The sequence below is a fragment of the Chamaea fasciata genome, unplaced genomic scaffold, assembly GCF_029207755.1.
Source record: "Chamaea fasciata isolate MVZ Bird 193981 ecotype frontalis unplaced genomic scaffold, bChaFas1.0.hap1 SCAF_2, whole genome shotgun sequence".
Lineage (NCBI taxonomy): Eukaryota > Metazoa > Chordata > Aves > Passeriformes > Sylviidae > Chamaea > Chamaea fasciata.
The window spans coordinates 81,366,942-81,385,707 of NW_027094087.1; the positions used below are offsets into that span (position 1 = coordinate 81,366,942).

Sequence of the window (18,766 nt, forward strand, 5' to 3'; positions counted from 1 at the left end):
CTTTCATGTCTGTAGCACAAATACCTGGATCTCAAGTGACAGATCCTCAACAGGCTGTCTATAGTAACCAACATAGTTTGTGTTAGCTGAGGTAAAAACTGTAGCTAAAATAAAAAGAGCAAACATAGGCTTTGAATAGCTGAAGAACTAGAGGGTATTCAAGAGATCAAAGTAAGCAAATAAGAGTGCAAAGACCTGTTACTGCTTTCAGATACTCCCTGCTACAGTATTAGATTGGTCATATTCACATTCCACTGCAGAAGGCAACAGGAACTTTGGAAAGTTCCTCCATTAGTCACATGTACAGTGACACACCAAGAAAGGAGACGTGATGAATCACCACAAAAGTAACTCTCTGACTTGAGCAATAGACTGCTTCAATTTTGTTTTCCTAAAAGCAGCAGGGCTCTTCTGCTTCCTTCCCTCCTTCTCTCCCTAGAGCCTTGCACACCACAGGGAACCCACAGAGCCTGCATGTTGCAACAGGTTTTCCAGTTGTAGGCCTATGAAGCAGGTGACAGTGATCATTTTGTCTCCATTCCACAGCCAGACTTTGTCTGCTACTCCATCAGTGGCTGACTTAAAATCACAGAATATCTCCAGTTACAATGGACCTGTAAGGATCACCAAGTCCAACACCCTGCTCCTCACAGGACTAACTACAAATAAACCATATGAATAAGAGCCTCATTCAGACATCCCTTGAACTGTCAGGCTTGGTTCCACGCCCAATTCCTTCCTGTCTGTTTCAGGGACCAAGCATCCTCTCAGATAAGAACTCTCTCCTAATGTCCAATCTGAACTTCCCCTGAGGCAGCTGCATTCCATTTCCTCATGCCCTCTTGGAGGTTATTAGAAAGAGGAGAACAGCACATGCCCCTCTGCTGCCCTGCCTTGAAGAAGCTGTAGCCTGTTGTCTGGTCACTCCTCAGCTTTTTCTTCTCCAGGCTGAGCAAACCAACTGACCTCGAACACTCCTAGTAAGTTTTGCCCTTGAGACCTTCCATCATCTAGGCAGCTCTCCTCTGGACACACTCTAATAATTTAATCTCCTTACTGCTCTGAGATACCTAAAACTGCACACAAGGACTCAAAAAGAATAGAATGGGAAAATCACCTCCCTCAAGGAGCCATCACTACTGTTCTTGATGCACCCCAGAGCACAAGTGGCCCTTTTGGCTGCCTCACTGTTGACTCATGTTTAACTTGCCATCAACCCAATCCCCCAAGTCTCCTTCTGCAGGTTGCTTTCCAGCTTCCTGTCCTCCAGTTTGTACAGAGAACCAGGGTTATCCCATCCCAGGCATGGAACCTGGCACTTGCTCTTGTTAAATTTCATATGGTCTGTAACCGCCCAACTCGTGTCTGCTCTGCTCCTTAGCCCCTTGTTTTGTGACCTATGGAAAAATCTTGAGCTCAAAAAGGCATTTCATGTCTGCAGAGTCTGCACGAGGTCTGGCATCCCTCTTGCAGGACAAGGATATTGGTAGCCACAAAGATGGCACTCAGACAACCAGGCAAAAAGCAGCTTCTCCAACTTCCAGAACAAAAACTGGATAACTGGATTTTATATGCTTGTGTCTTGTGCTCCTTCTTCACAGGGGACTGTAAACACAAGGAGTAGAATTATTCAACACCAAACCATAATGGAACCTGTAGAAAACACAGAAAGGCCAACACATGGGAACTTGTTCAAGAAACACTTTGAATAAGAGAACATAGACACTACATCCCGTCCAATTAGTTTTTACGCATACCAGCACTTGATTTCAATCCACGTTTTGCCCCACCAGCATTAATTACCTACAACAGAAGTCTTTTACTGCTCATCTCCCATTCAGAGAATTATTTTCTTAAATGTCCTATGCAGGCAAAACCAAGAGGGGTAGTTTAATTATAAAAAATCTGTGAGAAGGGTGATTTGGTTCTCCATATCTTACTATAAGGACTATATCCCTAAAGGCTTTAAATGGAGAACGTAGAACATGAAAAGTACACACAGGTGGGCAGCTATTGGTAGTACTTAAAAATGTACTCTTTCCTCTCAGCCAGTGCAGAGGTTTGCAGGCAAGATCTCTGTGTCAGCCAATGCTGACACTCCCACTGTTAAGCAGCAGTTTATAATTAGCCCTGCCCAAAGTCTCATGAAATTAAATCCCACTCTTTTTTACAAACCCTGTACCCACCTATCATTGCTGCTTTACATGTTTGGTTTCTCTGCAGAGTAAGAGAAAAACAAAAAACTTTGCATAAAATTCTGTTTGGCAAATGAAGCCTCTTCCTAGCTAAAATATATATGCCCCAAACATGAATATCAGTTGTAAAAAAGAAAAAAAAAAGAAAAAACAAACAAACAAACAAACAAAAAAACAACAAACAAAAAAAAAAAAAAAACAAAAAAAACCACACAATAAAACAACCCCCCCCAAAAAACCCCAAAAAGCAAAGATAACATTTTACATCCAGGGGAGTGTCTGCATTCTGCACATCTGGAGCATTCACCAATGTAACCAATGGGAATAAAGTCAGCTAGCTCTCTGCTGTAACCAATAAAAAGATTTATTTCTTTTTCAGAGAGATGCATAAAGGAAGCTTAATAATGATCATACTTCTTTTGTGTACAGTGATCCAAAAGCTGCTTCCCTGAAAAGTTACTTTATTTGCACCGATCTTGAAAACACAGTACATACAAAGTTAGGCAACTCCATGGCCTAATCTTTTCCTGATCTGACCGCTAATAAAGAGTTTTTAGACTTGTTTAATATTCAAATTACTGTTTCTTCCGTTCAAAAATGGAAATTCAGCATTTTTAAAAAGCCTATAAGGCCATATTTTGACTCAAAATTATTTATTTAAATAACTAGTAATGCAAGGGGTTTTTAACAAAACATGGTAAAATAAGGCATTTGGAAAAGAAAAAAACTCATATTTTGAAGAACAGTTCGGGGAATTTTGCCTGCTTAAAAGTTTCCCCATGGACTAGGCAACTTTTGTTATAGAGAGTAGGAAAATACAATGGAGCTCTTAGAGCTGCACTATTAGCAGTTTTCCATGGGAGGATTTGACATAGGAGTAAGAGGACAAAATGAATAGCTCTAAATCAGCAGAAAGCATCCAGAAAAACTGAGTCAGTTGCAAAACTAGGAAACTAACATGATGGCAACAGTCCTGCCAAATGCTGGGCTGCTCATAGGAAGGGGTAAAAGAGAACTATGCAAAACTAAGAACTCCTGTGAAGGGACCAATACGGTAGCTAGAATTAAAGCAAATATATGACATGTTAATCACAACCCAAGCAAGGATAAGTTGTCTACTGCAGTCTGGTTCATTTCTTACAGTTTGCAATTCTTCATGCTCATAATGGATGTGACCACTTTCCCTCCAAACTGCAGCTGGGATGTTTAGTGATAGCACTCAGTGGCAAAACAACATCAAACAGAAAAGCCACAGATCCCAGATCTTCTCCTTATGATTAAAAGAACTTCCAAGACACTGCCCCTGACAGCAGCTTGGAAAGAGCTGAACTATTATTCTATATTGTCAGAGACTGAATGTTATAATTTATGGCTTAAACATCTTCATGAAGGACCTCTGCCTATTACAGCAAAACTGTATTATAGAAGCTGCAGAGAAGACCACCACACCCTGAACAGACCCTTGAGGCTCTGAACTGTTCTGTGATGGAGATGAGATAAAGTAAACTCAAGTTTGGGGAGAGAATAAATACATTCACAGAGGGATCAAGCTTAATCTCTTCTGGGAGGAGGCCACAGCTCAAGATTATCAGCTGACAGGCTCGAACAGACCCTCATACCACAGCATGGTGGGGGAAGAGAAGTTTGGGGTGTGTGGGGTGATAAAAGCCTCTGGTCAGAGGCAGTGAACATCCATCCTCCACTGTGCAAAGGAGCCCAGCTGAGGGGCCCCTTCACCCAGGGAAAAGCATATCCACAGAGGAAGGGGGTGTCATGGCCCATCAAAGGTCCCCCAAGGGGTCCCCACACCCTGTGGCAGAGCATTGCAGTATGATCCACAGTCTTGCAAGGGACAGTGCCAAACTTAGTCCCCTCAGAGGCACGTGGGCACTCCCACCTGCCCCAAACATACATTAATCCACAGGATTGCATACTTTTTGGCATGGTGTGGTGGCGGGGAACCCTCACCACCAAGAGGACCAGGTGGAGGAGAGAAATGAGACATCACGTGGAGCCCTGGAAGGATGATATGCTTTGCCAAAGCCCTGTCACTCTCTCCCTGCCCCCTCACACCCTCCACACACCTGCTCACCAGCCCTTCCTTCCCTTCCTCTTTGCTTCTTTTACTATTAAATAAAATACATCAAATTCTTTTTGGCACCAACATTTAACCTCATTTGGTTTTAATCACATTTTTTGGGTATTTTTCGAACCTTTCTGGATCAAATCCGTTTTACTCACAGAGGCTTACTTTCCTTTGGTCTTCTGTGTTAAAGTGGTTTGCAACACATGCTTTGGGGAAAGTTGACTCCTGCAGAGAGTACCACCTCCACATGTTCAAAATAAGTAAAACCCAGCTGACAACAGTCCTGGGCAACCTGCAGGGGCTGACCCTTCTGAAGCAGGAGGTGGTGGGACTGAGAGGGCTCCAGAGATGTCCCCCAGCTTCAGCAGCCTATGGTTCTGTGGCACGGGCCAATCCTGGCCACTGGACTATACTTCTTGTGCTACAAAGTCATAGAACTACAGATAAAATAAGTCACTCTTCCATCTGTAATTCTTTTTTACAAATGAGAACTGAAATACATTGCTCTGTCTCCTGAAGTTTGTAAGCAGAAACCTAAGCTACACTAACAAGAACTGTTAAAAGAACATTTGGGTGATGGAAGCATGGCACTTCCACCAAGAAATGACAAGTTTTGGGGGCACTGGGATGGGAAGTAGAAGGAGAGGAAAAGGGTTTTGCAAAATGAAAGGTACTGAATTCACATGGCAAGTAATCAAAAGTCATTGGACGTATTTATTTGATTTTTTGTTCATTTTTTTTCTTACCTGTAATTTCAGGAGGACCTGCCCACAATGCAAGACTGCATTGCCATACACGATGCTTATTTCTATTTCTATTTCACCTATGTACTTGCCCTTCCCAAACCTGAATGCATTTAGTAAATGAGTGAGCATAAAATTTGTGAGCATTTAAATTATTACTAAGTTACCTTTTGTGTCAATTCAGGGACTAAAGCAACATGCAGCTGGCAGACAGAAGCATGGTCTTGTCTGCATCTGTGTGCAGCATACACTTGACACAGGCCACAGATGTTTGATTAAATTGCCTTGCCTTAGTTATTTAAAGCTTGTTTGGTTCTTGCTCCTGCATGCTGAAATTTTCAAATTTTCACCCTTCAAGGTAACTGGTCTTGAGTTCATGGCACCTTCCTCATAGCAACCCTAAACCAAGCTGATGTCACTCTGTGCATTAAACATGAAGTTACTTGACATCATCAAGGCCAGCCCAGGGCCACTGCTGCCACTGCCATCTCTTGCATCAACAGAGCACCTGCTGAAGCCAGCCCTGTCCTTCACCTGCTGGAGCAAGCAATGAGTATCCCTGCCCCTCTTCCCCAGTCTCAGGGTAATCACTTTTCCTCTAGAGAGGCTCACAATGGACCAAGACCTCTCTGATCTCCATCACTGCCTCTGTGGTCAGGGGGCTGGATCAGGAGCTTGGAAGCAGTCTTAGGAAAACCTGTTCTCAAATCTCACTAAGATCAAGAAGGCACTGCACACCTGTTTTGCATTCAGACACTTTTGAAGTTCTGTCTTAGCATAGGAAATGTCAGTAGTCCATTTTTTATAAGCCTAAGATAACAAAGTTCTCTAATTGCACGTTGCTCACAGTCTACAGCTTCAAACAGGAGCTCCTTCTGTTCAACAGACAGGATTTTAAGCTTTTGCAAAGCTGACAAGCCTCGCAGCTACTACTCACATACCCTAAATTTCCATAACCAGGTGCACTCTGACCACAAGGCTCACATATACTCTTGTTATGTAAGTTCCCTTCCCTAACTATCAATCAGTTTTTGTAGCATAAAGGTATATTAACTTTGTTTATGTCTATTAATTCACATTTTACATTACAATGCAACGTAGTAGTGGAATTTTAATGGACACTTTGGTATTGATCATGCTAAAGTAAAATAAACCAAAGGACAGCTTGGCCCTGTAAGTACTGTGTTTATTTCTTAGAAGCTTAGAGATAATAAAATATATGCCTGGACAACCAGCATCCTGACCCTTGCAACACCTCTTAAAAACCCTCCCAGGGTTTCTATGATGGCATCATAGAAACATAGATAATTAAATAAAGTGAATCTGATTCCAAGAATGTCTGGATTAGTTGAAAAGTAGTAAGAAATATAGGTGCTTTCCAAAGTTTTATCATGACTAGTATTCAGTACTATGGGTGTGACTAGTCGAATTGTGTTATATTCAACATTTGAAAGCTACAAGAACCCTGTGTAAAACTACATTTGAGATGGCCCAGTTTGACTAGGATACCTCATGCACACCAATATTTACTCCTGTAATTCTGCATTTTGCATGCTAGCCCTCCTCTCACTCCGCAAGGGTCTGTTGAAAATTTTTGTAACTTTCTCCAAAGGTCAAAGTCAGCACCTCTCCCTCTTCCAGTGTTAAAGACTCTCATTACCTCTCAAGGTTTTCTGCACTTACATCTAGCCATAGCTTAAGCAGTTCTTGACAAGAATCTTTCTGACTGACGTCCACGAAGACTCTTAGCCAGAAGCGTGTACCTCAAGTCAGTGGTCACATCACAAGCAGTCAAACCCCTACATGCATTTCTAGAGCTCAGTACCCTGCCCAGCCTAATGCAGAGAAAGGGAGAAGTGTTTTCAGGGCAATTGTGCGATGTCTGGGGCATGACTTCAAGGGCTGTGTGCTTTTTCTGCTCATCCCAAATCAGTAAAATACTTTATACAGCAATAAAGTGTGTAAGATGATAGATTAAAGGCAACAAACTCCACAACAAACAGTCACGAAACATCAGCATTTTGTTTGGTCTGCATTCTCACACTCTGCATCTCTGGTGGCCTCTTGGACCGGGTTAGGGAGGTATGGAAGAAAGAGTAATTCTGGTGTGGTGGGGGGCTCAGAGGAAAAACAAAGTGTAGCAGCAAGGTTCAGGGGCCAAAAGATTAAGGCAATCCGCACTAGATGAAACATGGTAAAGTTTTAGCACAAGAAATGAGGAAGCACTAAGAACCCAAAATTTGTGATCTGGCAGACATTGGGTAATGATTGACACAGACATTGGTCCCAAAACCTCAACTGTTGGACTGGTAAATAATTGTCATTCTGATTAAGGAAAAAAAGTTAAATTATAATTTATGTTGAACAAATTAATGGAACTTGGATTTTCATTTATAAATTCTTTCTTTAAAATAAAATTTATTTGAAATATACACTTACAATGCATACAGAGCCAGATCAATACTGTCATTTTTTTAGCAGCACACTGAAGATTCACAACTCCTATGTCTGCTGACTTGTAAGATGACAATTTCACAGCTTCTCTTTTACCTTCCTCACCACAATTCTTACCAATTCAAAACAGTTTGCATACTAATAGTAAAGCCCAAATAAAATCTGTAATCTAACCAGAAACATTAACCGAACAGTAAAATTGCCTTTGTTTTTCCAGACTTAATATTCACTGTGGCTTCTTCACTTATGGCTAAAAAGACTCTTCAGGCTTTTCAATCTGTGTACTTGAAACGAGCTATGACCTCTTGTGCTAAAAGAAAGAGGAAGACTTTGGGTTTTATGATGAGGGTTTCATGTGGAGAAAGTGTGGCTTGAGGAAACCAGACTCAATACAGTGTTCACAACTATTTGAGTCATAGGAGTTGGCACAAAGACATGGCAAGCTAGAAACATGATATAAGTTTTCTTTCTCATTTAAAAGAAGGTTGAGAGGTTTTCCTTTTTAATTCCTATCCTTCAGTACTTGAGGAAAAAGGCAAGTCTTCCTTTTTGTACCAAGGCCATGTTCTTAGTAGTTTCAGCGTGTTCATGAACCCAGAAAAACAGCGGAATGCGTTCACAGTGGAACTGTAGGCATTTTCAGTTCAAGTGCATCTTGTGGAAGTACTACGGCAATATTTAGACAAAACCTTTAACAAGAATTCTCCATGTCCACTCTAAGAATTACTTTCATCATCTACACTTTGATTCTGTATCACCTCCTAAAAGCAAATTAGATTTTATGTTCCAGTGTTAATCAGGCTGCCAATCATGTCAGACTTCAGTTTGCACTATAAATTTTCTCATTTACTAGGAATTTAATAATTTCATAGAACACCACAGGAAAGCAATTAGAATGGATACAGGACAGATAAGAATGCAATCTGAAGGAGCTGTGCAAGGATATAGGACTGGCAATGGAGCCAGTGACAAAGATACAGTGGCAATGCCCAAGGGATAGGAGTAGAAACAACAGTGACAGGGAGGAGGAAGGAGAGAGAGAGGGAGAAATCTGGATGCAGAGGAGTTGTCAGCTCACTACAGCCACAAGCTTTAGAATCAAAAGTCTTGCCTGAAATTTGGTGAAAAAAGGTCCTCATCTCTGCTTAGTATACAAAGAAAAGAGCTGACCTTCACAGAAGGCCAAATTAGAAAAAAGGAAAGCCGAAAGTTTGTGTGAAAATGGTGGAGAAGAATATTGCAAATCAGATTCCATCCTTGCTGCCTAAGACAAGCAGCAATAGCTCTGAGGTAAGGAAGAGATGTCTCAATTACCATTTGCAACATTTGGGGAGGGAGAGAGCAGGGAAGAGATGGTGAACTAACTACTGAATTTGGGATCCAATTGCAAGATGCCCAGCATCCAGGATGGAATAAGAAACGCAGAGTAGCCAGGAAGGCATTTCTGGTGCTGAAGAGAGAAAATACAGACAGGTATGGGTAGCTGGAGGTGAGGGAAGAATTAGTAGGTTGAAAGATACTGATATAAAATGTAGAAAAAGACAGCTTCATCTAAAAGATTTCTGCACAGGTTTCTCCAAGTCCCACCCCCAAAGCTTATCCTGAAACTTCTTGTTTCTAAGTTTAACAAGGACTTGTGTGACTCTAGCGTTTGTTCAACAATATCATCACCTATAATAAACACTGTATACTACCCAACACATTCACCTCACTTTTTATTCACCACACTCGCTTCTACTACTGCTACTATCACCACTAGCTGTACCACCACCACTTCCTCTTCACACGGGTTACTCTTCTCCTCCAAATCACAGGGACAAAAAAAGAGGTGGTAAAATATAAGTCTAAACACTCTAACCACACTTCTTCCAGAAACAGAAGGTTTAAAGTGTAATATTTTTGTGTCAGTTATAAAAACAGTGATTCTACCAATATCACTTGGATTTGCTTTCCTGGAAATATCAGGGTTTAAAAAAATTTCACTTTATGTTTTCCTCAGAATGTTAGATTTCTTCACAAACAAAAAATACACAAGCAACATTTTTCTGTGGTTAAGCAAAAAAGCATGCAAAGACAATTTTATAATTAAGATCAGATTTTTACCAATTAAATTGATGAGTGTTTAATCAAAAAGAACTTCTATTTCATGGAAAGACTGACTTGTATACTGAGTTTAACTTTTAACTGATGAAAGAACAACCGCTATCCTAAAAACAAAGTTTGATTTTACCATGAATAAAACTCTTGGGCTCAGAGTGAAATAAGCTTTGTGGATACTTTACTCATATCAAGAAATGGATACCATTTCCTGCAAAAAATTTGGAAGCAAGAAGAGATCCAACGGGAGTTTCACAGGATGCAAGCCACGAGAAAAGTAGAGCAGAATTAACATCTGCATTTAACTAACCATTGCCCCAGTCAAGAGGCCTTCCTTTTACAAGTACTGTTAAGGATGCCATTTTTAGATGTTTATAGCATGTGGACACTTCACAAGTGACTGAAATGTGCACAGAATAAACTAAACGCATTTGTTATGCAGCCAATGTGTGATCAGACCTGACTTAAAATGTAAATGTTTTCTTTCCAAATGATCTTTTTTGCAAAACACATTTGAGTTACTCCGGCACTTGACATATCAACTATATACTTTAAAGGAAGTGTTCTGCATTTAAAAAAACTGTTCAGTATTGAGAAAAAGTATTCTAAACAGGCCTCATATCACAAAGAAATAAGTTCCTGGACTTTCACAGCACAAAGGGGGTGGGACACGGAAAAGCAAAGAGGAGCAGAGGAAGATCAGCATGAAGGAGCAGCAGAAAGACACCATTAAGCTCATTGAAACCTTCTTGCTCTGTATGTTACCCCAGCAAAGGAGCAGAAGATGGGCTGAGGACAACCTGCAGTGAAAACCAGGGAAGCTGATACAGAGAGGGTAGGGTTGTTTGGGCTTAAAATTAAAGCAGGGAAGAAGAAGGAAAATGGATTAATTTTTTTTCTCTCAATTCTCAAACCCATGATTAGAAGTTTGCGTTAACTGACAGTAAGCTCATTTAAGTTCCATGAGTTGAGACTGCTTTGCTCATAACTTTCTCTCAAAACAATTTTACTAGACTCCAAAGAGCAGCTTCCTGTGCCAGAGCATGCAAAAGCAGTTTGCAGAAGGCTAGAAGAAAGTGGAATGCTCCTGTCAAAATGATCTTAACCAATGACTACTATTATCATTGCATTTTCTAACACAGCTGACACCTGATGAAATTCAAGGTGATTGCAGTGAGAAGTTTAAGACAACAAGAGTTAAGGCAGACAAGTGTATCAAGCACAGGCAACCCAATCATGAACCAGAGTAACATCAGGAAAATATTGAAATTTGTCTTGGCTAGATGGCTGTAAGCTGAGTCACACTTAACTCTTGCCAAGTTAAATCACTGTAACTAACAGTTAAAGCTTCAGGAAAGTTTAAGGATTGGTGCAGTGACATCATTTTGATGTAACAGTGCAGTGGCCATTTTATATAACATAAACAGTGGCCATGTTTATGTAACATAAAAAATACATATATAACAGTGGCCATGTTTATATAACATAAAAAAATTATTAGCTGTTTCACATTAAAAATGCAGCACTTGTTTCTCCATCTTTCTATTTTCTCTAAAGTTCATGCTGCCATGTATGCACTCTAGCACTGCTGCTGAAATTGTTCAAATGAAAACTATGTGGTGGTTTGTTGACTTATTATTGGTTTTGTTAGGGTTTTTAAAATCAGATTTAAAAGGCAAACAACTCCAGAGCCCACAAAGCAGAACTCAGTCTCCAGGAGTCCCTGCAGCACCTCCCTGTCCCAGCTGAAAGCTCCAACTACTGGATTACAAGACAGGATCATGTCACCATCGTTCATCCAACTAGTCATCTCTCTCAACACTGAGGTGCCACAGCAAGAAGCCAGGAGCACAAGTGTTACCTTCCCTTGCTCAGGGCCCTCTAATTACAGAAGGTATCTCCACCTGCACTTCACCCCAGGCTACTGATCTTAACACATGAGTACCTCATCTTCCTGCCCGTTTTGCTCACCTCAGGGTGTCCTTTTGGCAACTGGGTTTCAATCAACAAGCTTTACCCAATTCTTGCAACAGACACTTAAACCATATATCCCTGTCTAAATTCCAGGTGCTCAGTGAGCAGGCAGCTTTTCATGCCTTGATCTTTCTACAGTAGATAAGGGAGACTTTCGAGCCTTGTGTCTGAATGCAGCAGGTTTTTGCTGCTCATCATGAACAGAATCACAGGGAATCATTGAGGTTGGTTTAGACCTCTAAAATAAGGTCCAGGTATGGAGTATCATGCAAGGGCTCTTTCTGGTTGTTTCTTTTGTTGTTATTGTTTTTGGGTGTGTTTTTGTTTTTGATTCATCATCTGCTATGGTCTTCATACACATTGTACAGAAGTCATGCTGCCTAATGGGCCTTTTTTTTTTTTTTTTTAGTGCATTGCATTGCATTTTGAAAACAACATGCCTCAAATTAGACACTGGACTAACCAGATGATTTTGCAGGTATAAGATGGCTGAGTTGGTCTCTCACACACCTCACAGCAAGCCACACACAGCAGGAAGCCTCCTGCCCTTTCTTCCCCTGTACCTACCTCATTTCCACTCTCCCATGCTATGCCCTGCCACTCCCTTGTGCTGGCAGAACACCCATCAAACACTCCGCAGAGCGAACTCAATGCAGATTAGTCATTTGCTGAGTTATCAAGATGAATCATCGCAGTGCAGGCCTCGATGGGCACCAGACCAAAAAAAAAGGAGGAAGAGAAACAGAGCTCCTGCTCCTCAGCAGGGGCACATTGTCCGGCTGTCTACAGAAACTGATGAAATAAAAACTCGCATTCAACCTGCCTGTGGATACAGCCCCAACAGTATCTCAATTCCAGCTTTGCCAGACTGGTGGAGTTCATACTTAGCACACGAGATAGCACTTAAATAGCAGCTTTGAGGTTAAAACTGCAAGCTCTTTCTCTAAGCAAGCTCAAATAACACAGTTCACCCTTGCTTAACAGTACATTCAAATCTTTGTTGATATTTTGAATATTGATTTAACACTGACAGCTTTTCTGTGCCTAAAATGGATGATCCCGTAAGAAATTATCAATCCATAGCACAGATTCTTCGGCTTGAATCATGAAAGCTGGTAGCCCCAGTGAAATCACTCAGCTCCACACTGTTGCATGACAGCTGAACTGCTGATTAAGCAAGACCCTTAACTTTCTATAGCAGTAAATTGAGACTACAGACAGCCCAGAAATAGTGAAATTAAGTTTTTCAAAAGTATGTAATTCAAGTTTTACTTTTGTCATTTAAGATTGCATGAGCACAAATATGAAATTCCCCTGGAGGGCCCCACCCTCTCCAAGCTGACATTCTCAGCAGTTCCCAAATTCTTACACATTTTGTTCAAGGAAAAACTGTCCAAACTAATTATAACCTCTCTACTCAGTTTGCATTATTGACATTAACCAGTACTCATATAAATTAACTAGCTTTCTAAAAGCAAACAGTTTAAAAGGTAGTGTCATTTCCCTCAGAATTCAAAATAAAACTCCTACAGACAGCTGTTGTGCACCTTCCTTTCAGTAAAGCACAATCCAGCCATCTCTTCTCATCTCCACACTTCTTGGCAAAAAGTCTAGGAAGACCGTTTCTCACTTCCGCATGTTAAGAGCATCACAGCAAATATCTTGCTGTCCACGACCATGAGGACTGCTCGCAGAAGTAGCAGAGGAAGTTTTCCACACGAGTAGTAAGATGATAAATGTAAGCAGCCCGAGTCATCTATCAGCTTTAAAGGTGGTTTCTGTAAAATACTACTACTTTTCCACGAGTTCCACTTTTCCACAACCTGCCAATCAAGACCACAATAGGGCCGCAGCAGAACTGAATTAAAGCAGCTTTGCTGTCAAACTGCTTATCTGGCATCATGTGTGCACTATCTACAGCTTCCACTCAACGTTAGGAACATGTATTTTTCCTTCTCTTTTACAGTGAACAGGTAAATATTTAAGATTTGAGGTCTTGTTTTTATGAAGTACCTGAAAAAAAAATACCTAGGCAGAGCAGTAAGTATGCTTATTAACATAGTAAAAGAAGAAAGAAATGTCTTAAAAACAAGTCATATAAATGGGAAATGACAGTTTGGGCTGTATATTCCAGTTCAGCAGTCCTCCGCTTGGAAAAAAAACCTCCATATTGGGGACTTTGCTGCTTTCTCCACACCCAAATGTTTCTTTTCACCAAATACCAATGTGCTATTACATAGAGAGTTTTTGATCACGTTTCAGGAAAATCGGCCCTGATATATACTGAAGCAACAAGCAGCTTTTCAGAACACATACCAATGTGTTTCACCCTGCGGTTTTGCCAGAATTATTTTTTAAAGGCTGTCGTGCGACAGCAGACTTGCTGGTGAGTAACTATCGATGCCCTGGGACTGCAGTAACTCCGTTTGCTTTCCTAAAATGGAAGTTACACTCCAGCCGAACTCCCCAGGACGCGAAACCCCTTTCGAAACTCCTTCGAGGACCACCCGGCACACAAGGGCCCTGCTGGGGCGAGAACCACGTATTGACCGCAGAAGATAAACCAGAGTTTCCAGTGCGGAAGGCGGGCTGAAAGCTCAGAAATACTTTCCCAAAGAGTTAAATGAGAAAAAAAAAAAATAAAAAAATAATAATAATAAAAAAAAAAAGACTGGAGGGAGAGAGACAGACGGACAAACAGGGCCAGCCGGGGACCCTCCCGGCTCCCTCCCGGGACCGCTTGGCCGCCCCGCACCGCTGCCGGGGCTCCATGTGCAGCGGCAGCGCCCGGCCGCCGCCCCGGGGGCCCAGGGCAGGGGAGCGCTGCCTGCCCGAGCCGCGGCAGCGCCGCTCCCACCCCTCCTCACCTCTGACGGAGATCAGCCCGGCGAGGAGCACCGGCAAGAGAAGGAGCCTCCAGCGCCGCATGGCTGCCCGCACCGTAAGCCCACAGACGGACACACACCACTCGCCGCCCGCCAGCCGCTCCCGGTACCGCCGCAGCTGCTCCAGAGGCGGCAAGGGCGGCACCGCTCCGGGGCCGGGGCACCGCCCCAACGCGCTCCCGCCGCCGCGCCCCGGGGCCCCTCCTTCCAGCGGCGGGGCTGGGATAGCTCCGGGACTCGTCTGCTGGGCCTGGGTTGGCACCGTGGGCCGAGATGAAGAAGGAATGGGACTTCCTTGTGCTGCTCAGCACTGGCCGCTGCCGTGCAGCCCGCCTGCGGACGGAGCGGGGCTCCGAAAGGAGGCTATGGGGCCTAAACTCTGCTCCCGGGTTTTAACGGCAGAGATGAAGGCTCAGGTGCTCAAGTACCGCTGCCCTCTCTTAAGCCAGGCACTCCCTTGCATTGCTTTTCCTCAGGAAAAGTTACCCGATATTAAACACACCAGGACATCTAATTATGCTGCCCGTGGCAGGCTTTCTTTTTCTTTAGTCAGAGGGAAATAGTTTCGAGTTTTGTATTTGACACTTGTGCTGAGCTGTGTTGAGGGGCACGTATGAAAAAATACACTCCCCCCAAATCCTGGTTCTTCAGTTGCCAGGTATGCATTGGTTATTGACTGGATAATAAACAGCATAGTGACATGCACAGTGTGATTTAGAAGGTAGCTGGTTATTTGCAGCTGACTTGGATTCAGTAGTCGTAGGCCAATAATTTCCTCAGAGAGGTCCATACATGCTACTTAGCATTTATAGGACTTTGCCACCTCGAAAAGTGGAATGTCAAATCATTGTCCCCAGTTCATAAATTGATGGATATTTATTTACTTTTTTTTTTTTTCCTTGAGAGTGCCTAATCAGGTTATTTTAAAATTTACTCTAAGGCATAAAAGAGTTTATGTTTAACTGTGCTAATAAAAAACATTCAAAAATATGCTGTGTTTTTAATTAAGGATAAGATTTTTCATTAAAATATCTGAGTTTTGCAGGAGTAGTATTGAAGTCAGCATTATGTGGTGGTTAACAGCTCCCATTTTTGCCAGACTCCAAGCCTAGAAGGTGAGACTGAATATGTGCACATGCATTGTGTAATCCATCAGTATGGATCGTGCCATTAATGCTATGTACACATACACAGGAAAATATTAATGTTGCTCAAAGGATGTCTTTTAACAGAGTGTTTATGGTTGTTGTTAGGAATCACCTAAGAAGTTGGTCCCTTGCCAAAAAGACTACTGCACACTTCTTTAATCTCATCATACCAAAACATTCCTCTCACCCAAGACCTGAGACACCCAAGACAGAGAAAACTTAGTTATGTCACTGATAGTACCATGTCAGAACAGGGCCCTGTAGCTTCCTGTTGCCAGAATTACTCTTCCTCAAAGCTGCCTTCTTCAGGTGAAATAAAAAAGCAACTTCCTCTTAGAACAGACATGAAATAACTGCACTTTGTACTAGAGCTTGTGTTTTCCACTTGGTTCAATCCTTGAAGCAGGGGCACAACTAGCTGACACTAACCACTCCATGGCTAATAAATTTTCCAAATTTATAAATATTGGGTAATATTTTCAATCTTACTAATCTTATGATCTGAAAATTTCACTGATATTTTGTGAAAATGAGGTTCCTGATTTGTTGTTACCAGCTCTTCTATGTGTGGGCTTGATTAGAAAAAAAGTCAAGGCTTTGTGGTTTCACATGTAAAGCCAACTCATCTGTAAAAAATCAAAATCATTTAGTAATAAGGCTGGTTTTCCTATTGTGTGAGTAATAGTTGTAATCTGAGACCCACTTCTTCCAGTAGCATCCACCTTTGTCTTGCCCAGTTTGCAATGGTTGTCCTAGCAGGTCTTTTACTCTCTGTACTGTCCATAGCCTCTACCAGGAAGTCTCTGCAGACAGCGTGGGTATTTTTTCTGATCTAAGATGCTGTGATAGGAGAAAAAGTTGCCATATGGCTTATTTCTAAAAAACATGAACTTTAAAAGACATGCGTGGTCTGTGGTTTGACCTGAAGAAAAATGTGGCTTTGTAGAGCATCACAATGAAGGCTGGAAATTGTAAACCCAGTTGAAACTGTTCAAACTTGAATAAAATCTGTGGTGTGCACAGCTGAAGAGGCGCGTCTGAGCTATGAAGGTAAATGCTCTTCCTTCTCAGTTTCCCCCAATTCCTCTTCTAAAGTAAGATCCTTATAGCTCTTTTACTGCCTTACGCTATTTTTTCCTTTTTACCTATGAGTTTTCAACCTTGCCAGAAACATGATAGCTCTCCAGATGGCCAAAGAAGCAAAGAAAAGACAAACAGATTTTTATTTGCTAAAAAACAGATCTTCATGGTGCCATTAAAACTTTATTGCTCTGTCCCCCAGGGACACCCTTTGCAATCAGAGGGCCACAGCCACTTCACTGATGGTGAAGCAGATGGACAAAGACAGCACAAAGGAAAAACGAAAGATGGGCAGGATTGTCAAACTATGCTTTGAATCATGCTTGTGTTCAGTTACTGCTATAAAATTGGTATAAGCACAAAACTAACCCTAGAAATTATGTTGCCTTTTTTGCTTTTACAGTTCACCAGGATCTGGAAATATTCTATAATGACTGTATATCAGGTGCAATGTTTTTGAGGCTAAGAACCAACATCCAAGGACTGTGTTGGGGTATGTTCATGCTGTGGCTCCATCTAACATCATGCATTAGAAGAGTATTTGCCATAAGTATCTCCTGTTTTCTACTCATTCAGAAATCAAACTGAAGGGCAGATGTGACAGTTCTGGCTTCTTTCTCCCCCAAGGTCAGTATTAATAATAGCACTAGAGATTAAGTTTGCATTCAGACTTAGATGTCATTAGCTCTTATCTATATTAAAGTCTCACAATATGTGAGTTCTGCAGTAACTCTAGTTAACAAGGTGCAAAGTGGAGTACCTCTCCATCTCTACAAGGTCTTTTCAAGGACAATCCATCCAATTGTGAAATGCCACCTAAGTTATTTTTACTTTAAACCCAATAACTAACTACTTGAAGTCTGCAATATGGAATCCATCAACCAATTACAGAAAACCACCCAAACCCATGATGAAGAAGGTGAAAAAAAGAACAACTAACCTCCACCCGAAAGTCTCCATCTTGCCCCATATATATTACTATATGCTAAAATCTTAAACTCTAATTTTTCACCCTGTGATATCATACAATTCTATTCCAACCCCACACCCACAATCCCAGTACTATCAGTTAACTTTGGAAGCCTGCTCCACACACCCAAGCCAAATGCAGTGCCTGCATAAGGGTCAGTGACCCTCAGCACAGAAAGCCCAAAACCATCAGTTTCCAGAATTCCAACAGGCAGGGTTTCATTTCTGGTTTCTGTCATGGCATCTACTGAAGTATGAGCTCTGATCTTTAGGTTTATTCTCACTGTGAGGATATAAATGTTTACATTTGTATGCACTTTTAACTTAAAGTCAAACATATAACACCTTATTTTCTTCAAGTGTTTTCACCTTGAGCTGTGAGAAGGGCTAGTTCCACCAGCAAAGTTTCCTGTCGTGTTTTATCAGCAGGTGAAGTTTTAGGGCCAGTGACTATTTGATATGATATAATCTGTCAATACACTCATGATTTTTTAAAAAGGATTAAGTATAAAGAACTTGTTAAAAACATAGTTAAACCCTATTTCATCTTTAGTCACAAATTATAAGAACTGTATCTGTTTTATTTGGGTTTTGTTTGGTTAGGATCTGGGGGGTGGGGGGGTGTTGTTTTTTGTTTGTTTGTTTTGGTTTGGTTTGGTTGGTTTTTTTTAAAGTGACAGTAGTATTCCCAATTCTAATAAGCAAGAGTCCAAAGAGGCTCCAGAGCCTCTGCTGGCTCCCCCTGGGATGCTATTTTCTGATGCTTTCTGCCTTGCAGGACAGGAGAGACATTAAGGTACTGTAGCCTAAATGTTTCTTCCCAAGGAAGCAAACTAAAACCAGCGGCTTGATAACAAATAGTGCTTCAGAAAGGAGTTTCTCTAGGTGATTCTGAACAACTTCTGCAAATTACCTGATCTTTGCCACCCTGAACTTTTCCTGCAATAAATGTCCTCTTTCTGCTGGTACCTCTTTCTCCCTCCAGTAGCAGCAATAATTGCAGTGTGCTTACATGATTTTCATCACTGGCTTTCATACTTTGCCACCAAGGTCTATGGCAACTGAGAGCCCATCTCCTTTAAAGCTCAGCCCATTTCTCCCACTATAAATACCAGCTGGGTATTATTTCCTTTTC

The 18,766-nt window shown here is 41.6% G+C and overlaps 1 protein-coding gene and 1 long non-coding RNA gene across 2 annotated transcripts in view; one reads left to right on the forward strand and one right to left on the reverse strand.

The window, feature by feature from the left end:
- CD99 (CD99 molecule (Xg blood group)) overlaps window positions 1-14,694 on the reverse strand; it is a 28,952-nt gene extending 14,258 nt beyond the window's left edge. Inside the window, exon 1 of the mRNA XM_066176467.1 lies at window positions 14,417-14,694. Coding sequence (XP_066032564.1) covers window positions 14,417-14,477 — 61 coding nt within the window. The 5' untranslated portion in view covers window positions 14,478-14,694. The remainder of the gene's footprint in view (window positions 1-14,416) is intronic.
- A 1,592-nt stretch (window positions 14,695-16,286) lies between these two features.
- Window positions 16,287-17,270, forward strand: LOC136286033 (uncharacterized). Its single transcript, XR_010719699.1, has 3 exons — window positions 16,287-16,632; window positions 17,066-17,155; window positions 17,239-17,270. It is a non-coding gene; the product is annotated as an uncharacterized lncRNA (long non-coding RNA).
- The last annotated feature ends 1,496 nt before the right edge of the window (window positions 17,271-18,766 follow it).